This window comes from Lepisma saccharinum, chromosome 22 (genome assembly GCF_977018435.1).
Source record: "Lepisma saccharinum chromosome 22, izLepSacc3.1, whole genome shotgun sequence".
Classification (NCBI taxonomy): Eukaryota; Metazoa; Arthropoda; class Insecta; order Zygentoma; family Lepismatidae; genus Lepisma; species Lepisma saccharinum.
The window spans coordinates 37,803,483-37,831,142 of NC_139250.1; the positions used below are offsets into that span (position 1 = coordinate 37,803,483).

The 27,660-nt window shown below is 38.6% G+C and overlaps 1 protein-coding gene across 6 annotated transcripts in view; it reads left to right on the top strand.

Moving 5' to 3' along the window:
- LOC146004621 (uncharacterized) overlaps positions 1 to 27,660 on the top strand; it is a 113,675-nt gene that overhangs the window by 20,253 nt on the left and 65,762 nt on the right. The window contains exons 1-3 of one of the 6 annotated variants that reach the window (XM_083143503.1): positions 12,251 to 12,349; positions 24,348 to 24,510; positions 26,963 to 27,138. In XM_083143503.1, coding sequence (XP_082999629.1) covers positions 24,429 to 24,510; positions 26,963 to 27,138 — 258 coding nt within the window. In that variant the 5' untranslated portion in view covers positions 12,251 to 12,349; positions 24,348 to 24,428. Of the gene's footprint in view, positions 1 to 12,250; positions 12,350 to 14,681; positions 14,726 to 24,347; positions 24,511 to 26,957; positions 27,139 to 27,660 lie in introns of those variants that run through there. The other 5 variants (XM_083143500.1, XM_083143501.1, XM_083143506.1 and 2 more) reach the window with 5 other exon arrangements.

Genomic DNA, 27,660 nt, shown 5'->3' on the forward strand with positions numbered 1-27,660 from the left:
GCGATGGCCTCCTGCCTTCTTTTCACCCACTGTTTACGTGTATCGGGGTTTTCAGAAACACATACTTCTCGTCTCCTGTCACAATTCTCCTCCAAAAACGAAGATCATGCGGGTTTTGTAGCAATGTCTGGCAAATTGCAACTCTGCGCTGGGCCTGCACCTCTGTCAGCTCGTGTGGACTTTGTCGAGACTGTGTATTGGTGTAATCCATGTCATGCAAGCGAAGTTTTACTGTCGATTTGGATGCCCCAACCCCTCTGGCTAACACGTGTGCTGGATTGTGGTGTAGCATGCACAGCATCCTGCAGAGACTCGTTAATGTCCATCGGAGGTCACCCCGTGCGGGCCTTGTCCGCGAGGCGTAGTTCACCCGAAGCGAATTTTTTAAACCAACGGGAAGCTGTCCATCAATTCACCACTTCTTCGTTCTCCACACGACAAATTTCCTCCGCTGCCGCTTTTGCTGTTAGACATTTTTTTCCATAAAAAAAAGCTAGCACTGCACGAAGTGCAATTTGGTCCTCACTCATCGTGCCCACTTTAATTTCAAAGGAACACTGGCTACACATGCTGCGCGTGCCTTCACTTGATCCCACGAACCTGTCCTCTATGCCTGCCAACAGCCTTTCACCGGTGGCGCCACCTACCCTCGCAAACTTCATCTCTTGGGGCTCAGTGTGCTGATGGTGCAGGACTTCTGGGACAGCCTGGTATTAGTGTTGAACTAGTGTTTATTGACTAAATTATATATTTTACGCATGTACATATTTGTTGTGTGTATATGATAGGACAGGGTTTCGCCGATAAGCTGTCATTCTTCTGCTGGCTTCCTGCTTAATTGACTTCTATAGTGAGTACAGTTTTAATTAAAATTATTGATTTGATTTGCTTTCTTTACTTCGCTTTTTGTGCCATTTTTGTCTAATTTGCGAGGATGGTGATGAGGAATGATATGATGAAATTGATAAATGGACACTCACAAACATCCATGCCCAGGCCGGAATTCGAGCCCAGGACCCCTGTCGTCGTAGCGCGATGTGCTAAGCACTCCGCCACGGGGGCCGGCAGTTTTAATTACACAATTAAAATCAATCAATTTAATAACACAATAATCAATTTTATACGGAATAATATTATATATTTTTTATCAGAAAGGGGTTTGTCAATAATAATGAACAGAAATTAATTTAATGATGATGGCTTGAGGAACTTATATGCTATAATATTGCATTGCTCCAGTGATTGGTAACTAATTTAAATTTATATTTGTCAGTCTTTATGATTATACCACACTTTCCAATTGTTAGTATAAACTATAAAAAAAATGAAAAGTATTTACGAATAAATTTGTTGGGATTGGGCATCGTCCTATAAAATAAAAAAATACTAGGCCGAGGTCTCGAAAAGGTTGAGAACCACTGGGATAGAGTAACCAACCTACCATCTGCTCTGTGTTCCTATGGACACAAGCAAGTGGAGAATAGAAGCTGCTGCGAATTTTGTCACGCTGCCCCTGCCCATGGCTATAGTAAAAGGCCGAGGCTATTTATTCTGGAGGAGGCAGTTCACTCCCCCCTCCCCTCTCTCTCAATCCCTCCCATCGGGCGAAACACTAGAAACCACTGCCCGCTCGGTCCCGTCGATTCTCGAAACCTGTTTTGTTTACCCTCGGAATCGGAAAGTGAGAAGCCGACCATTTAGTGAGGCAATTGTACGCTGTTACCAAACTCAATATAATTAAAATCAAGTATGAAATCATTATTGCTACAGAGAATTTGAGTGAATAGATTATGAAATAAACCTTTAAAAAGTGTCCCATAAAAATATGAAGGTCGTAAGTCCAATAGTTACCGAGGAGTGGAATTGATTACTTCTTTTACAAATAAACGGGGAAAACTCGTCTTTCTAGGAAAGGGAGGGGCAGACGGTCGCGCTCGGGCAAGGGGCATGATTTCCTCTTAAAATACTATTTTTATATTTATAAAGTTACTGGACAAATGACAGTTATACAAAATTTTATTGCTTGAGACCTCAATTCGAGATGTTGGAATGAGCTCTAATTTATATGACTGAAAATGTAAGAACATAACCATCAACAAAATTTTCAATATGCAGTTATTCTCACAAAATACTTTAAAAATGAGTATTTCACAAAATAATCGTTTATTTTTTAAAAATAGATTTATTGATTTAGTGTGAAAGTTTATACTATTTGGAGCACTTCTGAGAAAACCAGACATTCATAGGCGTCACCGTTCCCGAGAAATATCAAACCAAAATAAATCTAATACGGTGGACTATTTTGAACATGGGAGGCATCGGCACGCACATAGCGATTGGCTCCTCGACTGAAAATTCCTTAAATGGCATAACAATTATACTACCAAGTCTCTTGCTTTTATCAAAAAGTGTAACAATTCGTCAATCATTAGGGACTTAGCCGCTGGACAGTGATCAAGATTGTGGGTACGAGTCCTCTATTTGGAGACACATCTTATGGCGATTCTTTGATTAAATACATTAAAAGTTATATCAGTTTAACGCTTATAAATTAGGCTATAATTTTTATTCCAAATAATATTCTGTCGCATAATTTATCTGATAGTTACAATCGAGAAAATTCTAAAAGTACAGGAAGACTTGTCTCTATTTTACAGGGGAAGACAAGACTTGTCTTTATTTTAAAAGATGATTTCTTACATAACGTGAAAACCACTTACATTCGTATCATTGCCTATCCTTCCAATTTTCATTTATTTCGAATTGAAATAAATGAATATCCCACATCTATCACCACGTGGGATCGTACTACGGGTAATGTAGCTCATTCATCATTCATCACCCCCAACTATTGGCATACTCGCTGTTCATGGCAAACCTGATGGTAAGGTGCAAGTGGTACTGACTAAACACATACGTGTGGCTAGGGTTAGCACTTAGCAGATCGCTGTAAGGGAAATGTAGGACATGCTATCCAAAATGTAGGTAGGACACAAAACATTCTCAATAAATAATAGATATTTCTATAGAACACTTTAGAAAGTAGTTGAAAAGTGACACTTTTCAGTTTTAAAAAAATTAATTCTTAATGAATTTTTAAATGCAAAATTTCAAAACTTGCAATCATACTAATCAATGCACCTCTCACTACATGATTTAAGCGGTACTTCTCAGAGGAGACAATCTTTATCAAAATTTCAGGTTTAGCCAAACTATATTTATGTTAGAGTGGACAGTCAAACTCTTTGAAATTATAGGGACCAGTACCAAACAAACATTTTACAGAATTCATGAAAAAATAATTTCTCTCCTGAGTCTGTTGTGCTGATGGTAATGAAAGTACTCTCTCAACATTTGAATTATGACCTGTAATGGCAAACAAATATTCAGCAGTTACCGTAATTGAAAATGGTTCGAGAAGTTTCATCTTGAGTAGTGTCCAGGGTGTCTACCAAAATAACACATCCAGAATTCTTGACTTTTTCTGGACTTTTCTATACCTTTTTCCGTTTTTCTTAATGTCTATTTATTCGACCGCTACTTAGGTAAAGTTGAAAATTAGTAATTAAGAAAATAAATATTTATTTAATGAAAAACCGTACTAAAGAGCCTGAACTGTGTTTGGCAAATAAGCGAGGCTTTGGCGTCTACTCATGTGGGGCTTGTGTCGGTTGTCCCTATATGTTTGTGACTGTCTCTTCATCCATCTTATCTTACCACCATTCATCCTCATCTTCGCGATTAGCCAAAGGGACAGAAAAAAGTGAAGTAAAATAAACTAAATCAACCAATCAGTCATTATGATAGCAAAACTTCTTGACCACAAGAATAATTTATTGCCTTTTTATTGACTTCTTGACCTACTTGTTAATATATTTACTTTTTCTTGACTACCATGACTTCCTTGACTGGCAGACACCATGAATAATTTTGTTATCTATACCCCTGCTTTACAATCAAATTGTATTGAATATTGAATCAGAATGGGCAAGACCTTGTTCCATCAGTATAAACCCTAAGGCAAGAAATTCTGCTCAGGCATTGAACAGTGACGTTATCAGAAAGTGGTCCCAAAACTTTGTTCATTAAGTGCTTCCGTTTTCCTGTTTGTTTAATAGCAGGACAAACTTTTGGGAGGGGGGGCAATGACTCATTTCCGCGTTCACCAACTCCGATTATTTCGAAGTTCAGATGAACGAGATCGCCCGACCCTGTGGCCGAGTGGTTAGCACATCGCGCTGCGACGCCAAGGGTCCCGGGTTCGAATCCCGGTCGGGCTTGGTTGTTTGTGAATGTCCATTCAACAATTTCATCATTTCATCACTCATCCCCATCTTCGCAAATTAGCCAAGAGGCACAAAACGCGAAGTAAAATAAACTAAATCAAAATAAATCAAGATGAACGAGATCAATTTTAATCCACAATAAATGAACTTGGTTTAAGGATTTGCATTGCACCAACGATCAGGAGGTTCCGTTCAACTGATCCGAGATTAATTTGTAAGGCTATACCTGATTGGTTGGCTAACACAAATCACAACCAAGAACTCCATAGAGTAATGTGATGTGGTAAAGTATCAACATGTAGGAGAAGAAGATAATTCGGGCTGCAAACTTCTCTGAATTTGAGAGATGTACTAATCAACCTTGTCAATATGTACAAGGATGTAGTGGAGTGTAAAGAAATAATGATATTAAAAAAGAACTGACGGCACAACACAAAAGGAGGAGAAAGCATGGAACCTTCTTCTACGGGACTTTAATGCCTTACGAAATACATTCGATTTTGAGAGAACAGTGTACGCTGAACCTCGCCCGCAATAAAGATATATTATTATTATTATTTCTATTATTACTGTACTGTGGTAACTATTTGAATTTTTCATTTCTTAATTCTTATATATTTATATTGTCGTGTCGTGTAAATAGCCAGTAACATGTATTTTCGTAAATTTATACAATCATATTTCCAACACCATGTAGCAATATCGTAAACATTGCTGTGTTCTAATTTACCTTGCGCGTAATATATGACATTTATATATGTTTTGTGTTCTGGGATAGAAAGTACAGTATTTATAAATATTACAACTTTGCACCACAGAACCACAAATTATTATTATTATTTTAACAGTTTTTAGTTTACATAGTTCTCGAATTATTAGTATTGTACATCCAACATCTCTAGCGTTTGCACGCCCTCGATATCACTTTCCGCTCTTTTTATATTAAAAAACAACTGCCTGCAGTCGAAGCGTCAGTATCGTGAACCAGGATCAGACACCAAAACGGTCGCGAATGGCCGATCAGAAGGTAAACAAGTGTTGAACCGTCTTCGTGCAATGGAATTTTCCAGTGATCCTTTCCCGATCCGAGTTTAAAATTTGATCTTCGTTCGTGCACACGGACATCAATGACTGAAGCAAAATAAATTTCACTATTGAGTTTGGAAGCGTAGTCCATAGACTTGTAACTAGCATGATTTCTTTCTGTTACCTATTTTCCTAATTAATATTTTGTGACGCTCAAAATGTAGAACTTTTATGATATTTTTCAAATTCCTCCCGGACGCCGGACATAAGGCTAAAATGTAGGACATGTCCGGGAAAAACCGGACGTCTGGTAACCCTACGTGTGGCAAGACACACCACTTGAGTTTTAAACCCCCAAAGACTGGATCAACATGGCTTATTGGAAAGGGTATACTTGTCTCTGCACTACTGAAGATATGCGATGAGAGGTTACGCTCGAGACTATACAAAGAGTCTGACTTGCGACTCGTCTCGACACGGTCTTCCCAAGGCGTCCTCTTATCTCTCTTCGTAATCCTCGTACTCGCTCCTCGATTGACTGACTTAGAACTGACCACTGACCCCTCTCCTTCCAGACATTTATTCCAATCGAATTTACTCAGTAATGCCGACTCAGTTATCTGTAGACTCTTACTTGATTGCGATCGTTTACACCTGTTTGCAACGACGGCGATCAAGGAAGCTCGGCAATGTCTAACAAGACATTCCTTAGATGGTTCTAGCAATTTCCTGATTTGGAAAGTGATGGCTAAATGTCTGGGATTTTAGAGTTCGTTGTACGTTACATTTAAAAGATTCTACAGATCGTTACGATGCCCCTCTCCGGAAAATAATTCCTTTGAATTCGTCTTTATATGTGATCCAATCTTATAGGGGTATCGTTCATTACCAAAACATAAAATCCTACAGATCGTTACGCATTATTGAACAACGAAACATTACCTTTTCTTCAGTCTATCTAATGAGGATCAAAAGTTTAATAGAAAAATAACTGCTTAGATATAAGCCAGTAACTAAGAGTCTGTGAATCCGATGCTTGAGGGGAAGCACAGGGGAGAAGGACGTGAACTTTTGAGATTTTTTTCTTCTAGTAGAGGTCTAACAACTGACCAAAATCCATCTTTTACGGAATCATTCCCAACGTTCGTCGTTTTCAACTTAATTTTTTTTTTTGGCTAACACAGAAGTTTTCACAACACTCCCACATCTCGTCCCCATGAACGCGGCTAAAAATATGAAAACAGTAACGTATAAATTAGCAATAACAGCGCAAAATAAAGGCTATTATCAAGAGGAATATCATCTGTCCCTGAACAGTACGTATGTATATCCTCTAGCGCGACACAAATGAAAAGTCTCATTATAGCTCAGTTCATTGCTGATGCAGGACAAATTTCAAATTCATTTTTCTCTCTTATATAAAAAAAAAACCTTCATAAAACTTTATTAGTATGAAGAGGAAGGATGGTAGTTAAAAATATTCAAAAATGAGAAAAATCGACGAGGGGATGTTTTGAGCTGTTCAAACTTGAAATTTGAACATTTGAACAGTGTGTTCAAATTTTACAAAGTTTCAACATTTTATCATCTCATAACATGCAACCGTTTTTCCCCTTTACAACGAGCTCAAGAACGCTTCTGTATCTTCGTTCGTTCCCGAGATATACTTAATTGAAAAGAGCATGATGCTCAAAACTGACATTTTGAACAACCCTCATATAATTTGTAATAATCATATTTCAGCAAAATCCTTTCACAGGTTTTGGAGCAAAGCAAAGCTGTGTCCGAAATATCATCAACATCGTGACTATGAGGGTCAACTCCTGCCTGATTTGACATGGAATGAATGACCCGACCCATATTTATATATATAATGTAATTAAATGTCTCAAATTATTTTATAATATATACAATATATTATATCGACTGTCTTTCATTCAAAATGTATAATTGCAAATAGATGAACAATGATGTGCATAAGGGAGGAGGGATAAAAAATAAGATATATTAAGATGATATAGTTTCATGTATAAAATTCACATATAAATGCTATTACGTGTTTTATTAATATATCTATATACTTCGTGGTTGCTAACGAAAGACGATGAGAAATGGAGAAGAAGTAACAAGTCGGTCCAATTTCTGTGTTCTGGGGATTGCTGGGTTTAGTGTCCTTAGAGGTGAGGCTCTTTGTTGTCCGTTCTTTTTGTATGTTCTCGATATTATTCCAGTCATGTATATTCGAATCTCAAACTAATTGTTTATATTTGTTGTTAAAACAAAAACTCTTCCCCCCTTGGAAGAATTTTTGTGGGGGGAGGGGGGAATTTCAAGACAAGATCGTTGGTGGGAGGAATTCCCCCGTCCCCCCGGGATTCCGCACCTTGGTTTGGAACATTTATGTTACATATTATGCTGTTCATTAAATCACATTTTTGTAATCTGTAATTTTAAGGCAGTATATTGTTTGAAATAAAATATGCCAAACCATTTCAAAGGTAGAATTACAAGTATTGTCAACTGACCCCGAACATATCGTCAACTCACTCCACATACAGGTTGAATTGACAATTGTCACTCTTCAAAAAAAAAAAAAAAAATAACAAAATAAAAAAGCAATAATTTTACAAGTTTTTTGGAGCATGGTGAATTAAAAATTTGTAGTGGTTGAGGAAAATACAAATATTGCTCGTAGGATTTCATCAATAGTATATCTTAATTTTTAAAAGCTGCAAAAATTTAAACATAAAATCATGGTCAAGTACGATTTGATGTTGCTCTTAAAGTAGGGTGACCATAATATTTTGACCCAAAGGTCACTTTACTCCCTCCTGAAAAATTGGTTAGGCCTAATTAGCTATAAAATTATTGTCATTAACGTATTATTATTATTATTTATAGTAACCGCTGTAGCTCAGTCGGTGGTCGGCCTCCGTGGAGGAGTGGTTAGCATAGTGGTCCCGGGTTCGAATCCCGGCTAGGACTTGGATGTTTGTGTTGTCCGTAAATTTAGAAAACCGAGAATATAGAGAAAAACTGATATGTACGAATGTTGAGAAAATGTGTGTGAATGACGGGGGATACCACCGAATAGGGGAATTTCTTTATTTTATATATAAAAAAGTCGGTATGGCGTCTGACTACCATGCGAGAGGCCCGGGTTCGATCCCCGGCTGAGAGAACCGGGACTTTTTCCACCTGTTTATGCGGCTCCGGCGCTCGCCCAGTGTTGTATAAAGTGGATACCTGGAGGAAACTCTGGGAGGTAAATGCGGCCAGGGGCGTGGTGCTGATCATATCACTCCAAGCTTCGGCCGAGATACGCCTTCATGGCGTGGTGCAAAGCACAGGGGAGCACTTTACCTTTTTTATTATTTATTATAGTATGGATCACATAAATGATACATCATGAACAATATCTATGTAAAATATGATCTCTCGTTGTCAAGAGCTATTAATTTTTATAATCTCGGTATGACTACTATGCCAGAAGTATTTTGCAGAAGGACCAATCTTCTTGAGAACAACTTTATTCTTTACTAACCGTTAATAAAGCTCCCCGAAAAAGTTGCATCACATATTAATATCTAACACAAAACGCGGGATTTGACATTTGAATTTCCGCCAAGACACAGAAAGTCATTCTTTTTAAGAATCTCTCAAATTTAGACTTGGTTTTCAAGCTAATTCCTAGACTTTTAAAAAACGGGACAAATAGTGTTTCTTGTATAATATCGACGGGACAACTGGGACACGCCTATGAAACGGGACTCTCCCGGTCAAAACGAGACGAATGGTCACCCTATCTTAAAGAAACGATTTTATTTCGAGCAAAGTGAAACAAAAATTATTTGAATTTCACGCTATTCAGTTCATTTTCATTTCTTGTGCGGCAAGGCCGAGTAAAGATTGTTGCAGTCAAGAAATGATTGTTGCGCGGGTGCATGGAATTCGCCGCCCCCCGTTTGTACTTCAGTTATGAGCTATTATTTTTTTCTTTTTGCTCAGGCCAATCGGGACTAGACCTACAGTTTAAAGTGGGATCCGAACCACTTGTAGCTCCACCGAGTATCGAACCCGGAACCCCTTGATTACAAGGCGACGACGCTACCACTGAGCCATCGGGGAGGCCCACACACTGTACTCGTTATTTCAAAAGTGGTAATGAAAATTTCCACAAGCGAAGTTGAAATATTTTTTAAAAAAAGTTTTTTGAGAACTGAATTTGAAAATTCAGGCGCCAGTTGAAAATGCCTACATTTTACATTCCCAATTTCGCCTTCAAATAAACACTCAAAGAATCTGTTAATTGCATAGGAAAGGCAACCTTACTTTCGAGTAAAAGATTCCGAAGAACTTTGCGGTGGCGGAAACGCATCACCCATCCCATCTCTTCACCCCACCCCTAACAGCGGTGCTTGGAAGGGAACCAGCGAAAAAGGAAGCCCTTGCCATTGGTAACAGCCTTGATGGGATACAAGAGATCTGACCAATAAGGACGTTTGAAACCCACGTGACTGTCACCGAAAGAGCTCTCCCCCCAATTTGTGCTGGAAACAGCAAAAGAAGACGGCCGCGCCATCTACTGGCCACCGATGGAAATGCAATTTCAAAGCGCAGCGAGGTTTAAATGTGGGGTAATCCTCTACTCCTTAACTCCTCTATGCTATTATCGTATGGTCAAAACACCTACGAATCATGTATTTCGGACTTCTTTACATTGCTAACATGTTGCGGAACATTTCTTAAGGCGAAATAATGCATTTCTAACTAAGATAATGTTTATTTTCTCTATTTACAGTACTTACTGTTACTTGTTGTTTCAAATCTGTAACACATTATGGCCGTGATAGCATACTGGTTTAGGGGGCGTTCTGAGAGTGTTTTGTCGATTTATGCAGTGGTGCAACCTCGTTCACCGGAAAATATCTACTTTCGTGCCCCTATTTGAAATTATGCTAATACGTCGCATTTACGTGTAGAACTTGTGAAATAACCTTGCGATTTACCACGTTCATTGTACATAAACAGCAATTCGGAACCATCTTCCTTTCGCAATTCGGAACCATCTTTCTTTCGCAATTCGTTCATGCTCTTCCTTTACGCACAACATTCTTGCAACCTTGAACATTGACGTCAGACGAGGAATGCCTACGTGGTTAGGTTAGGCCTGTTAGGTTAGGTTCCATTAGCATAAATACAAAGAAAAAATAATATTTTCGCTAAGAGACGCGTTACCTTTGTTTTGCCTAACATGAAAAAGGTCTCTCCTGTGACGTCAGAACACAATGTTGCTAGGGTGTTGTGCGATAAGTGATACCCATTCGGGTCGGAACCATCTTTCTTTCGTAATTTGTTAATGCTCTTCCTTTACGCACAACCATCTTGCAACCTTGAATATTGACGTCAGACGAGGAATGCCTACGTGGTTAGGTTAGGCCTGTTAGGTTAGGTTCCATTAGCATAAATACAAAGAAAAAAATAATATTTTCGCTAAGAGACGCGTTACCTTTGTATTGCCTAACATGAAAAAACTTTCCTGTGACGTCAGAACACAATGTTGCTACAGTGTTGTGCGATAAGTGACACCCATTCGGGTCGGAACCATCTTTCTTTCGTAATTCTCTTCCTCATAACATTGAATATTGACGTGAGACGAGGAATGCCTACGTGGTTAGGTTAGGTTCCATTAGCATAATTACAAAGAAAAATTATAAAAAAACCTCTCTCCTGTGACGTCGCAACACAATGTTGCTACAATGTTGTGCGATAAGTGACACCAATTCGGAAAAAATTGCTTGCAACCTTGAGTATTGACGTCAGACGAGGAATGCCTACGTGGTTAGGTTAGGCCTGTTAGGTTAGGTTCCATTAGCATAAATACAAAGAAAAAATAATATTTTCGCTGAGAGACGCGTTTGTATTGCCTAACATGAAAAAACTTTCCTGTGACGTCAGAACACAATGTTGCTACTGTGTTGTGCGATAAGTGACACCCATTCGGGTCGGAACCATCTTTCTTTCGTAATTCTCTTCCTTCCAACCTTGAATATTGACGTCAGACGTGAGACGAGGAATGCCTACGTGGTTAGGTTAGGCCTGTTAGGTTAGGTTCCATTAGCATAATTACAAAGAAAAATTATAAAAAAACCTCTCTCCTGTGACGTCGGAACACAATGTTGCTACAATGTTGTGCGATAAGTGACACCAATTCGGAAAAAATGGCTTGTTCCGAACTCTACAGGTGGTTCTAGTGAAAACACGGCGAGGCTGAAACACTGGCTACGGGGTTGCATCATCTCAGCGATGCCAACCCTAGCATAATGGTGCTAAACCTAGCATAATTTAACCATCTTTGGCACCTAGCACCCTGTGTTTGGCATAACAGCCAAATCTAGCATAATCTTAGTCTGTGGCATAATCTGCAACCGTCGGTAGATATTGACCTCAAAGGAAAGTACTTTGAAGAAGTAAAAATAAAAGTAACTGCACATCTCTATTTCAGGAAGTGGACATATTTCCAACAAAATAGAGTAAATCGGCCCAGGGATCCCGTCCCTCATCAACGCCTTGCATCTCTTCTACATCTTCCTGCCATAAAATCGAAGAGGAGGGCTGGGGCGGCCCATCCTCAAAAGTTTGTCCTTTCTTAGCACAGACACAAGGGGTGCCATATGCGGTGCCTGTATTACTTCCTTCCTTCAAAAGACACCATCTTCCTCACACGAACAACTGACGAACTGAAGGCCTCACTTATCGCACAACACTTTATCAACCTTCTTGTGTACTGGACGCAACTTAGCAAATAACGGGTCTCACTTACCGCACAACACTTTAGCAACCTTCTGAATGCAACGTAACGAGTTGCGAATGTCAGTTGTTCACATGAGAAAATATGGCTTCTTCGTTGTTGTATGTATCGACAATCACCGTGGTAATTCACAACGCTATTTTACAACTTCTACACGTTAATTTACAATTTCTACACGTGACCACCAAATCTTAACTGCAGATACGTGATCAGGACTCCATAATTAGTGAGTATTAGAATTTTTAATTAAATTATGCCTTTTTTTTGGTGTAAAATCACAACCTTCTACACGTTATTTTGAAAGTTCCACACAAGAGCGCCAAATTTTAACTGCAGATTCGTGATTAGGAGCCCTAAATTAGTCAGTATGCGAAATTTCAAACAAATCGGAGAAATTCCCTGTATTGTTAAATTATACCCATAAATAGCCCCACGAACCATTCATGGCAAGGTTAGGGTAGGTTCTGTTAGGTTAGGCAAACAGTTAAAATTGTCATGTTCTGGGAAAATAATGGTGTCGTTGGAAACACTGACCGGGGGTTACGTCATCGAACACACGGAACATTTGGTTCACGTAGTCGAAGGTAATGGAGGCAAGAGCTTTTGTGCATCGCAGAGACATTAATGTCAAAAAATACATGTTTTACCAGCCGAATAATTTGAACAAAGGGAGAAAACACTTCCACGACCTTTCAAAAGTCTACAGAAACTCAGTTCCGTAAGTACTTTCTCCTGTAAAATTGAAGAAATGTGTTTTGCCTATATCAAACTTTTACCAGTGTACACTTTTTAAAATAACATCTGATATACTTCACACATTTCTGGTTCTCGGCAACTCATGAATGTACCTGCAGGCTCTTATTGAAGAAATCGTAAATTTGAAATATCGTAGACCAACGTGACAACATATTTGGTAGCACACTTTCCACTCTCTGTGCTTCAACGATATTTATGGTAAGAGAACCAAACCTATCAGGCCTAACCTAACAACATAGGCTTTCCTCGTGTGCTTGACATCATAAATCATACCTCATAAAATTATCAATTACTTGCTTATAACGCACTTCCGTGTAAAAACAACAAGAAACGTTCATATGAATAACAATCTTTCCAACCCACTAACCGAGAATAGCTAGTAGGGCTATTTTGGCCAGGTGCTGAGAATATGTAGCTACTTTCATCACAAAAGTAATTACCTGAATCATACCATAATATTGTATTTTATCTTTTTTTGTTATATCCATTGGCAGTGTTATTGAACTTACTGCTAATAAGTTGTTTTAAATTAAAAATGGGTGTGATTACTACTCTCACCAGGTAGTGAGAATAGCAGAAAGTGCTGAAGACCAGAACTTACATGAGTAGGTGTTGGGAAGTATTTACAGAAGTAATTTTGGTAAAAATTTACTATCCTTCGGACACCTCTATTTTTTTGGTTTCGTCAATTTTTGACATTGATACTTACGTATCTGCTTCGCGGAACATTCCTGAACGTGTATTGACGTTGTTTTGATGAAAGTAAGATCAATTTTTCACCTTACGACTACTTCTTCCTCCTACCTTTCCGTTTGCCTCACACACAACATGGCGCGGACACCTTCGTAAATAATAACGCGTAGGAATGATGCATCGGCCTTGTTTTTTTCGATTTTCAATTGTTATGCAGTGTTTCAACCTTCGGAACCCAAGAAATGCCCGTCGACAAACTTAATCAGATCTATTTCTTTTTAACTTTATTTTTCGCGTTCTGACACCAAATTTTAACTATGTATCCCAACCTAACTGAACTAACCTATCCACGCACCAATGGTTCGTGGGGCTAGCGCCAATGGTTCGTGGGGCTATCCGAGAATAGTGTGTGGGGCTACGAATAATTTTTTCGAAACCAATTTTTAACTATTGAAACCTTTGCGTGGCCCTACTAACCTATCCACGTGCCAATGGTTTGTGGGGCTAGCGCCAATGGTTCGTGGGGCTAGCGCCAATGGTTCGTGGGGCTAGCGCCAATGGTTCGTGGGGCTAGCGCCAATGGTTCGTGGGGCTAGCGCCAATGGTTCGTGGGGCTATCTTTTTAACTATTGAAACCTTTGCGTGGCCCTACTAACCTATCCACATGCCAATGGTTCGTGGGGCTAGCGCCAATGGTTTGTGGGGCTTGCGCCAATGGTTCGTGGGGCTAGTGCCAATGGTTCGTGGGGCTATCTTTTTAACTATTGAAACCTTTGCGTAGCCCTACTAACCTATCCACGTGCCAATGGTTCGTGGGGCTAGCACCAATGGTTTGTCCACACCCGGCACAAACTTTACAACACACCCACCACGCGTCATTCTCCAAACCCTCGATCCACAGTTCTAACTCTCGTCGCAAACGCAGGCAGTTCGAAACACTGGATACCAACAAAACACAATCACGACACGTCATGATAGTCACGACGGTGTATGAACGGTGTGAACTTCATGGTATACGCAGATGTACGCGCTAAACGCTATCTCCGTCAGAGAATTAATTTTCAACGAACAACATGAATTTCAGCTATGAAACATTGCAACATCACACAAAACACCTTCCCGATGTTCGACAATGCTACAGGAACCTATTACGGTAAGTAGTCTCTTCTGTACAAATAAATAAATGTGTCCGAAGGATAGTAAACTAGTACCGTGGTATTTTTCCAACTCCATGGGATGCAGAAAAGTATCTCCAGTAAGAAAATATATGTACAATGAAGCAGGCCCATATCCCGGATTTTTTTAAGGTGGGGGCCAAGCCCGAAATCTTGGTTATATATATATAATTAATATCACAATTTATTCATATGTATTTATATTTATAAACTTATATAAACAGATTAATTTGCTACAATATAAACTAGCAAATTAATTCCTTTAACGACTGGTTCAAAATGTTAAGAAATTAGAAGATAGGTGAAATGTTTTTAATAAGTGCCCTACATATTATTTAATTATTGTTTTTTTATTAAAAATGATAATTAAATTTTCATACTTTTATTGCGTTATGTTTTTATAATGGTGTAAATCTATTAATGGTCTCTCGAAAGGAAATATTTCTCCTTATCAGAGTTGTAGCTAGAGATTTCAGGGCCCAGGATGAGAATGATTTTCACCCCCCCCCCCCTAGATGTAGCTGGCATACTTGGACATTGTAGAAATTTTATGTATTACTCTTTTCCGTTGAATCTGATGAAAAAAACTTATCATTCAAGAAATGTGGCTAATAAAAGAACAGTTGGTTGTGCATCCCACACCATCTTCATTGAAGCAGTGTGTGTTATTGTTCACATCTGCAAAATCGATTGCAGATTAAAGATAACTAGGTGGAGGGACAAAAAATGAGAAACTTTAAGAAGACATTGGTTTCCTATTAAATTAACATGTAAGTGCTATGTTTTATTCCTGACAAAAGGAGGTGAGAAATGGAGAAGTGACAGGTCGGTCTAATTTCTATGTTCCAGGGGCCTAGGGTGACAATTTATTTATTTAATAGAAGATTCCAAATACGGCGTTAGCCATTTTACATTGGAACGAATTTATAGAACATAAGGACAAAAATAATGACATAGAAAAATTACATGTGGTTAAGAGACTTACATACTTTTAGTTAACTTTCTTCTAAAACGGTCCAGATTTTCAAAAATGTCTATCTGGCTTCCTAGATTATTATATTCACTGGGCATTCTATGGAACAGAGAGCGCTAGATGAGGCACAATCTCGGCTTCTGAGAAACTAAACGTTGAGTGCTTCTTGAGCAGGCTGGCATACAAAAGTAAATTTCCTGAAGAAGGCAGTCACTTCTGATTTTGCCATTCACTATTTTATGTAGAAATATATGGTCAGCCAGTCTATGTCTCTCTTGAGGAGTTTGGATATTTAACATTTGCAGGTGGATGGACTTTTGCAAGTGTTTTGTGGACAGAATTCGGTGTCGAACAATGGCCAGGAAGAAATTTAGGATGGAATTTAGTCTATCTGAATTTGAGGGGCATGCCATAGACCAGATTGGAGAACAGTATTCAATTTTAAGTGACACAAAGGATTTGTAAAAGGTGTTTAGAGCAGTCAAGTTGTTTATTTCCGTGAAACGATAGAGAAGACCCAGCATACGCACTGAACCCCTGGTGACTGCAGAGATGTGCTCAGCAAAGGAAAGTTTCTCATCAAATATGACACCCAGGTCCTTTGGTGTAGCAACTCTTTGAACGCAATTATTTTTTATGAAATATTTAGTATTAAATGTGTTTTTCTTTAATGACAACCACCTTTGCAGCTAGGGTTCCATTTCTTCCTAGTCCAATTTGATATAATTTTAAAATCTTATCTATGACTGTAGAAGTACGTTTTTACCCGATGCTGAGCCCTGAACAGAGATAGATAGATAGAGAGATAGAGAGAGAGAACAAGAAATGTATGTGTTTATGATATTATTCTTAGTAAAGTATGTTTGAAGTCCAAATTAATTTCTTATCTTTGTTATTATAACACAAACTCTTACCCTCGGAAAATTTTAATGGGGGAAAAATTTTAATAGAACAAGTTCGTTGGTGGGAAGGTGGGAGATCCCCCTTCCACCATGGGAATTCATACCCTGAATGTGACCACCAATGCAATGGAATGTTCATTATAATGTGAATGTGAATTAACCGCAAAAAAGAGGACATTTTCTCATCAAGCCTGAATTTCGAAAAAAGTCAAAACAGGCAGTAAATATGGTGAACTGTCCCAACCAAATTGGAATATATAGTAGCTTCGCATAAATGGTTATAAAACTAAAATTACTAAATATAGGAGACTGGAGACTTGTGTCCGCCTCTCTCTAGAGACAACCCATTCACTTATGCAAGAAGAAAATCTAAATTCTTTCAAAATCTTAAAAATTATCCATTTTTTTTTTTTTTTTTTTGTAGGAGGGCCTCCCCAATGGTGCAGTGGTAGCGCCATCACCTTGTAATCAAGGGGTCCCGGGTTCGATACCCGGTGGAGGCACATAGTGGTTTGGATCCCACTTTAAACTGTAGGCCCTGTCCTGATTAGCCTTACTGTGCATAAAGTGGACTTAAAACACCAAATCAATCAATGTTTTTGTAGGTTTGCATCACAATATTTCATGGCTCGAGAAGGGGGCATGGCCCTTTTGCCCCCCCTTTCTGGGTACAGGCTTGCACCGAAGTAATGCCTGGTCCACATGTAATGCTTTGTCATCAGTGTCGCTCCAAAAACAGCACGGATGAATCATTATTTATTACCAGTGGCATAGCAACATATCGCAAGGCCCTGCTTGAGATTGGAATATTAGGTCCCCTTCTATTCTTTAAATTTGGAGTCTCAGTGTTAATTACAAAAAAAAATTCATGTGTATGGCAACAAAAGTGTTGTCAATTTTAAATAATAATATAAATAAAAATTGCCTCTTAAAATTATATTTAATAATTTCAACCACCCTAAAAAGTCTTTCTCTACTTTTCCCAGAGCTTCTTGCATCTTCTGAATAATTCAGAGTTAAGGCAATATCAATCTGTATGGTAATATTACCAGTCCTAGCAATCTTTCTTGTGACATGGTAGACAGAACATCATATCGTACAACCAGTGAAAACAGAAACTTCAGGGTTTAAGGGGAAGAATCACCAGTTGCGCATTTATTTCAAGATTGCCCGAATGGGCACTGCTACTAGAAAAAAAAAAAAGAAACTGGTTGTATGCAAGAGTATGAATTTCTCCCCATGTTGCAAGTGGAAGAATTTTTTTCTATGTTGATTACTAAGCTGAAGATAATGTTTGAAAAATATGATGAACAAGGATTTCAGAATCAACTTCAACATCAAGTTACAGTTAATCAAATGGAATCCATTAAATTTAACACACAGAACTGTAGTGCGTAGATTTTTAGCAAAAAATGCAAGCTCGACCAGGACTCGAACCCTGACTCTGGCAATCCATTCCATTACTCTACGACTGAGTTACCGAGCCTGACTGGCTTCACCTGATTTTTCGCTATCGCTGTTTTACCTGTGAAATCATCTGTGCAAGTGCTACTGCAACAGGATCTATTGCCTTTGAAATACTATAGACATTGACATTGCCTGGTTCCTCTCAGTGTAGAGATGTCAATCCAATAAATTTAATACCATACGAGTGAAAACAAAAACTTAAGGGTTTATGGGGAGGAATTACAGCAAGTATAGTTGTGCATTTATTTAAACATTGCCCGAATGGGCAGTGCTACTAAAAAAAAAAAAGAAAGAACGTTGTATGCAAAAGTATGAATTTAGTGGATTGACATCTCTATGCTGGGAGGAACCAGGCAACGTCGATGTCTATAGTGTTTCAAAGGCAACAAATTCCGTTGCAGTAGCACTTGCAGAGACAATTTCACACAGGTAAAACAGCGCCAGTGAAAAATGAGGTGAAGCCAGGCCAGCTCAGTAGCTCAGTGGTAGAACAATGGCATGGATCGCCAGAGACCCGGGTTCAAGTCCTGGTCGAGCCTGCATTTTTGCTGAAAATCTACGTAATGAAATAGAAGTTTTGACTTTTCTGCTGGTGAAATGCATCTTCAAACTGTCCTCTTCCTGTTGATATATTTTTCTTTCCTTCAAAATTTTAATATTCTCAATAGAACAAATCAAATAATACTCCCATAAGTCCAATGCATTTCTCCTTGCCTCCTATGGCTATCCTGGCAGTGTTCCCAAACCTGATGCACATTAAAGAGCAAAATTTCACCTTGAATGGAGTTAAAACTGACTTTCAAAGAGCTACATTTATGAAGGTTGTATAAAGTGCCTCCTAGGGTAATGTTAGTTGTCAAAGGGGTTGGGGTGCTGCTATTACCATTAACTCTAAATGGATGACAATTTTTTCTTAATATTCCCCATCTAGATCCGTCGACATCACCCATTTCAATAATCCAACAATGGTCGTATGAAATCAAAAATAAAGGATAACAATTTTATGTCAATTTCACGTCAAACACAGCGCTATAAAAAAGTAGATGGGGAGATAAGAGGGGGTGGTGTGCTGCAACCAATATAACAATATCATGTCACGTTCAAATTGTATAATCATGACAAAAGTTCGTCTATGTGGGCCAGAACCAATGATGGCATCATAGTGGGGCACGGGGGCAGGTGCTCCGGTTCATAGCTAAACAAGTGCATGAAAGAGCTAAATTGGAAACACTGATATGGGGGAAGAGCCCATGGAAACTGTTCTGCATGCTCTTAAGTATATTTTCAATATGTGCAGTAAGATCAAAAACAAATTTACATGTCATTCACTGTGGTCTCGAGAGTAGTTACTTAAAAGGGATAAATTCTCACATGCTAATTTGCTCCATGAATCACGACAGGAACATGAAGATAGGCATAATTAATTACATATGGATTTGGACAGCTACTACAAATTATTAACGCTAGTACCCTAGAAATTGAAAAAAGACAAGACATTTCTCATCCAACATCTACGAAACCCGACGAAAAATTCAGCAAAGTTTGACCAATTAGACGAATTCTACGACTTGTCTTCCATTTTGCTTGTAAACAAATCAAACTTCAAACATCAAACTTGCTGTCCACACACAATGTTTTATTTGATCTCTCTGGCGTGATCATGCAAGACTGATGACAAAAACAATATGTGTAGACCAGTCTTAACCTTCATATACATCAACAATTGAAGAATACAAACATCCTTGTAGCAGGCCAGGCCAGGTTCAATTCAATTCTCCTTTGTTGAAGGGCGAGGTTCAGCCTGTATCTGTTCTGCCACCTAACATCTTTATTGCAGACTACTAAAAAGAGAACCATCAGCTACAGCTACTCATCTAACAGAACGAATGTAACGTATGTCAATACTGCATACATATAACAAAATATGTAAGGGTAATACAACAATTGTTAGTGCCCGTGACAAAGTCTTTAAGTCTTCCTGTACTTTTCATAACTTGGAAAATACTGGTTCATGTTTGTATGCTTGAATACTATGTGAAAACTACTTTTAAGTAGGGATGGCCAGATCCGGATCCTCGCGGATCCGGAATTTTCAGATCCGGATCCGGATCCGTTTTGCCATCCCACATGCACTTCTTTGGAAAGTAAGAATGTGCTTATAACATATTGTTACCTGCTAATATATATATATATATAATATATATATATATATATATATATATATATATATATATATATATATATATATATATATACACATACACATATATACAGGGTGACTGGTAATTAGATGTATTCCCTGAAAGGGGTTGAAGTAGAGACAATTTGCAATAAATTTGACCATATGATACCCCGTCCGAAAATTAGTAGTTTTCGAGATAATCAAATTTCTATTGTTTTTTTAAAAAAATAACAATTTTCCACATAAAAAGATGAATTGAGAAAAAAACTGCTCATTGTATGGAACTTATTTCAGCGTTTTCTGATAGTTAACAAATAAGTGGTTCGTTGAAAAAAAAGTTTTTCCCAAATAACAATCACATATAAGTAACGGGTGGGTCTAAACTTACAAGTGATGATAAAAAAATGCACTCTTAGTTTACTTGGCAATGTATTAATAACAAAAATGGTATGACATGAAGCGTACAAATTACTTAAATTACTTCCTTGGGTCATCTGTTATCCAACAAGGTTCAAATGTTGCTAACATTCACATTTGTGTACAAGAAATAATACTTCATTCACCTTCATGTGAATGGAATCAATGAACAATGCAATTAAAGAACATTACACGTCTTGCTCAAAGTGGGCACCTCCTTTACGAATGCAGGCACGCAGGTTTTTACGGACATTTGTTCTCTTAACTTGTGATGTGATGGTGTCCTTGATGTGTTGACCAGCCGTTAAGATCCTCTCCCTGAGCTCTTCTTGCGAGTTTACCGGTGTTGTGTCATGTGGCTCCAAATATAAAAGTCGCAAGGCGTCAAATCGATCGGGGATCGAGCTGGGCAGTCATCATGCTGATAAATCATATCACGTCTTGTAGCTAGAGGTACATCCTCCAACAACATTACCATCCCGTTTCTCAAAACATGTTCATAAGTGATGCCATTTAAGATTTGGGGCAGGAAAAATGGTTCGATCAAATGATTGTTGATGATGCCCATCCATACTTCTGCCTGGGGGTGCGACAGTGGCTGGATGAAAATTACCCAAAGAAATGGATTGGCCGAGGCTGCCCGATTCCCTGGCCGGCTCGATCCCCCGATTTGTCACCTTGCGACTTTTACATTTGGAGCCACAAGACAAGACACCGGTAAACTCGCAAGAAGAGCTCAGAGAGAGGATCTTAACATCTGGTCAACACATCAAGGACACCATCACATATAAAGTTAAAAGACCAAATGTCCGTAAAAACCTGCGTGCCTGCATTCGTAACGGAGGTGCTCACTTTGAGCAAGACGTGTAATGTTCTTTAATTTTATTGTTCATTGATTCCATTCACATGACGATGAATGAAGTATTATTTCTTGTACACATATGTGAATGTTAGCAACATTTGTACCTTGTTGGATAGCAGATGTCACAAGGAAGTAATTTAAGTAATTTGTATGCTTCGTGTCATACCATTTTTGTTATTAATACGTTGCCAAATAAACTAAGAGGGCATTTTTTTATCATCACTTGTAAGTTTAGACCCACCCGTTACTTACATGTGATTGTTATTTGGGAAAAACTTTTTTTTCAACGAACCACTTATTTGTTAGCTATCAGAAAATGCTGAAATGAGTTCCATACAATGAGCAGTTTTTTCTCAATTCATCTTTTTATGTGGAAAATTGTTATTTTTTAAAAAAAACAATAGAAATTCGATTATCTCGAAAACTACTAATTTTCGGACGGGGTATCATATGGTCAAATTTATTGCAAATTGTCTCTACTTTAACCCCTTTCAGGGAATACATCTAATTACCAGTCACCCTGTATATATATAGTGTGCGCGTTCGCGATTTGTAATTAATTAATACACTTACAAGGGAGGTCTAAGTCTTCCCCTCCGATTTCCATGAAACTTGGCAGGTGTTTAGAGCCCCCCCCCCTTAAATGTCAAGATGAGGAGAAATTGAAGTGGGGATCTGACCCCGAAACCACGTTAATATGGCATAGGAAGAAACATTGGGCATAGGGCTGCTCTATACACCTGTCAAATTTCATGGGAATTGAAGGGGGACACAGGGGTCCGATGATCCACACGTCAATTGGTCCTCTTTTTGACATTTGAGGTGGGTTTTGCCCCCTAAAACAGTTTTTTTAGCCGAAACAAAAAAAACACGTTTTTCTTCTTTTTGGCCCCTCTATACACCTGCCACGTTTCATGGAAATCGGAGGGGAACACAGGGGTCAGATCCCCACTTCAATTTGCCCTCATCTTGACATTTGAGGGGAGGTTGCCCCCTAGAACAGATTTTTAGCCGAAACAAGAAACACGTATTTCTTCATTTGGGCCCGTTTTTAGACACACCTGCCAAGTTTCATGGAAATCGGAGGGTGACACAGGGGTCAGATCCCCACTTCAATTTGTCCTCTTTTTGACATTTGAGGTGGGTTTTGCCCCCTAAAACAGTTTTTTAGCCGAAACAAAAAAAACACGTTTTTCTTCTTTTTGGCCCCTCTATACACCTGCCACGTTTCATGGAAATCGGAGGGGAACACAGGGGTCAGATCCCCACTTCAATTTGCCCTCATCTTGACATTTGAGGGGAGGTTGCCCCCTAGAACAGATTTTTAGCCGAAACAAGAAACACGTATTTCTTCATTTGGGCCCGTTATAGACACCCCTGCCAAGTTTCATGGAAATCGGAGGGGGACACAGGGGTCAGATCCCCACTTCAATTTGTCCTCATCTTGACAATTGAGTGGGTTTTGCCCTGTAAAACAGTTTTTTTAGCTGAAACAAAAAAAAACAAAAAACACGTACTTCTTCCTTTGGGCCCCATTATACACCTGCCAAGTTTCATAGAAATCAGAGGGGGACACTTAGATAACCTCCCATGTTAGTCTTACACTTTGTAATTATATAACACTGCATATATTATAATGTTTTATTTTAATCTTTAAAACTGTAACTTTAGAACAATTGTATAATTTTTGTATAACATTTCTATCTTGTTATATGTGTTAAAGGTTTCATCCTGGAATGGAATGTCTCAAATTTATGTGTGTTTTCATTTCCAATACATTCGAATGAATACATATTTGTTTCAATGGCATTTACAAAATCACCTCTGACATTTTATGTTAAACAAGTAAGATTATTTTTGTGCACGAGTGTATTAGCCGATGCATAGCAAAGTATTTTAGGAACAACACTTGAAAAAAAATCTTGTAGGACTAACTAATGAAAAATTTCTTTGTAATCTAAGATCATAATACCTTTTAAGGTGTGGTAATATTATAATGGGATTGAGATACGAAACTCTCGGATCTGGATCCGGATTTTCTGATCCAGATCCGGAACTTTCGGATCCGGATCCAGATCCGAAACTTTGAGACCAGGATCCAGATTTTCTGATCTGGATCCAGATCCGGAACTTTTGGATCCAGATCCAGATCCGAAACTTTGAGACCAGGATCCGGATCCAGAACTCTCAGATCCGGAACTCTCGGATACAGATCCAGATCCAAAACTTTCAGACCTGAATCCAGATCCGAAACTTTCAGACCCGGATCCAGATCCAAAACTTTCAGACCCAGATCCAGATCTGAATGGATCCGGATCCGTTTGGCCATCCCTACTTTTAAGCACTACAATGCAATAAATAACTGAACATTTATAGAAGCTAAATATATCCTATGTGCATGCAGTGGAGATATATTGGACTGTGTACAGGTAGGGCCTCACACATGAGTGATGCAGTGTGAATAACACCATGCTCTGTACCTCGTGGGTTGCCCCCAGGTACTTACTTACCTGTGTGTGTGTGTGTGTGTGTGTGTGTGTATGTATTGATGGATGGATGTATAAAATAATACCAACCACTAAGGAAATTACGACCTTAAACACAGACAAGCCTAACTAACATGCACAATAGTATAAACTTCAAAATTCTCAATAGAAACTCTTCCCTGACACAGAAAGATGACATTTCTAACAAATACAAAATATGAAACACAATTTATATATGAAAAGTGAAGTTTGACATGCTTGAAATACTCATGTTCCAACCCTACTTATGACTTAAATTTTCTGCATGCCAGGTTATAGAGGATGTCCATTTGCTGAAGTTTGTAAGCTACCCATGCACAGACAAGTTAGAGAATTACCTGGACTTCCATGATATGTGTCATGAATCTGGAAAACCTCTTCAAAGAATACCTGTTATCTGCAGAAGAGAAGCTAAGGAGGATGTCAAGTTTGGAGGTAAAGTTAATTTTTCACTTCAATAAATGATTACTTATGCAAACCAGTCAGGTGTTACTTACATATGGCATGGTAATAACATGCTTATTTTAAAAATAGAAAGTAATATTTTTACATCTGCAATTAATAAGAATAGAATAAAATCACCTTTATTGAGTAAGCGTGTTTCGGCCTCACGGGCTGCTCTTATAACAAACACTTGTCAAATACAGAATGCAATTGATATTTTACACAACTTTTTCTGAAAATCGTATGTTATTTCTCGTGGAGGTCTACAGCTTCAGATATGTATGTATCAGGTCTAATGTGTAAAATATTATATTTCTTAACACACTATCCTTAACATAACATAGCCCATGGTGTAACAACCCTTGTGGGCCAAGCCTATGTATCGATTGCCAGCCTCACTTGTCCATTGCTGAGCAGAGGTGGACATGCATCCAACCAGTTACGAGGTGACATGTGGTCAGCAGGATGAACTCCCAGATGTTGTAGGTTTACGCTAATCATTCGTAGCTCCCCAATTCATTCACAATGGCGAGTGACCACCTGTCCGATACACTAGCCAAAATCTCAGGAGCAAAGTTTTTACGCTTCCTCCCAGGGGACCTAAAGCAGCCTGTAGCCAAAGCTTGAAGCCTTGTGTGTAATCCTTATTCTGGTCCACAATAACCCTGCAACCAACACCCTTTTCAGTACATGTCAAATTCTTGTCACCTCTACTACTCTCCCGTTTCACATTCCCGCAGGCAACTTTATTATCCACTCAAAAAGAATCCTGCCACACTTCGGACTTCATGCACATTCTTTCCACCTGCAACATCTGTGTTGGCTTCTATTTGGGGAAACAATCCACAGTTCTCAATATTAGAATAAACACTCCTCCACCCAAAACCTGAATTTTGTTGTAGATATCCACATCAACAGTAATAATATCACTTTCAATGACTGCTTCTCGGTAGCAGTCATCTACCTTTTAACTAAATCCTACAACACCTCAGAATGTATACACTGGGAGAGGTCTTGCATATCAACTGTGAGTGCGACCACACCCTCTGCCCTTAAAAAGGCCATCCTTCAGTGGTAGAGAAGGTTGGATATAACCTACGATATTATGAATTCACATAGCGGTTGTGGATGCACATACTTTCGATTTTGTTCCTAGTGAAGGTGACATGATCTGCACCATGCTCTGCCACAGTTACCTTCCAGGTTTTCTCTAGAACCCCACTGGTATGAGTTGAATGGCTCCACAAATAAGTCCAAGACCAGTGTTTACTGTTTTTTAATATATGGTCAGATAGTGAAGTGGACTCCTAGTAACATACTGTAAGAAGGTGTCTCCCATAATAGACAGGGATATGCAGGCTCATTCAGAAGGGTCGCAGGCAACTGAATTACCAATTACCCTCTTTTTTACCCTGGTGCTTGTACTTTGCACCTTGCTTCAATGTAAATCATGGCCAGCCATGTTATATATTTACAGTTTTGATGACGAAAAATAATAGCCTTATTTTAAAAATTCTTTAAGTGTTGCTATTAAAGAGCATGTTTATTGTGAGTGTGTTTATTTAATACCTACATAATGACATAAAAATAACAGTAATATCTTAGCTTAAATTCCTACATGATTTTTCAATATGCTTATAAGGTTATTCAGCAGTAACATCAATTAATTCTTGACAACAATCAAATCTTTTTTTAAAAAAAAAAAATAGCCATGCACGCAGTGAAGGCACATAGTGGTTCGGATCCCACTTTAAACTGTAGGTGATCTCTATTTGCTTTTCTGTGCATAAAGTGGACCTAATAACTCAAACAAATAAATAGCCACATTTGGGATTTGGCTCTAATCAAGGAGGATGCCCTGGTTTGGTCATAACTTGGGTTTCCAATACATTTAGCATCATTATGTATGCAAAAACGGGTGCGAATATTTGAGACTGGGGACTTATAACACTTCGTCTGGATGCAAGGGTGAAGTGCACACCCATAGAGCCAGACCACCGGCTGCCACTGCCCCGATGGCATAGTGGTAACATCATTAATTAAGGGGTCCCAGGTTCAATAATCGATGGAGGCACATGTCAAAGTGGTTTGGATCCACTTTAAACTGTAGATCCAGTCCCAATTAGCCTTGCTGTGCATAAAGTGAACTCAAAACAACAATTCAAACAAACTGTTCGTCATAAATTTATGTAGTGTAAATTGTCTACACTTATTAATCTAGTTGGAAGATTAAGTTGCTCATTTTGTAAATATGTGCGTTTACTCACTAAATATATTCACAATATAAAAAGCATAAAAAAAAAACTTACATGAGTGCGTATAATAGTCATAACACTCCTTGCAGACGATGTTTTGCGAAGTACACTTCGCTTCTTTAGGTATTTCTTTTCAGTATTTAAAATACTTTGTCAAATATGTAAAACTAAATCCTAATCCAGATTAGGATCGGAATGTTCTTGCAGCTGCTATGGAAGGATGAAGATGGTGGTCGAAATTCGGAAGCAGGTTGGAAATCCGCACCCCTTCTCACACCCCACCCCTCCCCCAAGTGACATGGTAACAGTGACAGCAAGGGAGGAAGAATGTAAGCCCGGAGGCAACTCCCACAAAGATAAACACGTAAGTTCTGAGACTAAAATATTTAACAAAGTGTACCAAAATGTTCGTGGGTTGCGTACTAAAATGCAGATGTTCTCTCATAACATATTACCTAACAATTATACTGTCATAGGAATTACAGAAACTTGGCTCAATGAAAATCATCTAAGGGTGGAACTTTTTGACGATTGCTACAACTTGTTCCAATCAGACAGGGATGCAACTGACTTGGGCAAAATCTGGGCGGGATGCTCTTCTGGCAATTTGTAACAAATACGCAGCGACGCTGACAGGCAAATTTAATGAGTACCCTAACGTTGACGCATTGCTTGTGAAAATTGTAATTCATGGACTGCCTACTTTTTACATCTGTATTGTTTACTTTACTCCATGCTGTAATGACGATTCTTACAACTTATTTTATAATTTTCTTGAAAGGTGTTGTAGACCCGCACATGACATTCTCCTCATAGGGGATTTCAATATCCCTTGCATAACAAGCAATGAATACAACCTCGTTAACAGTTCTCCTGTATGTTGCGA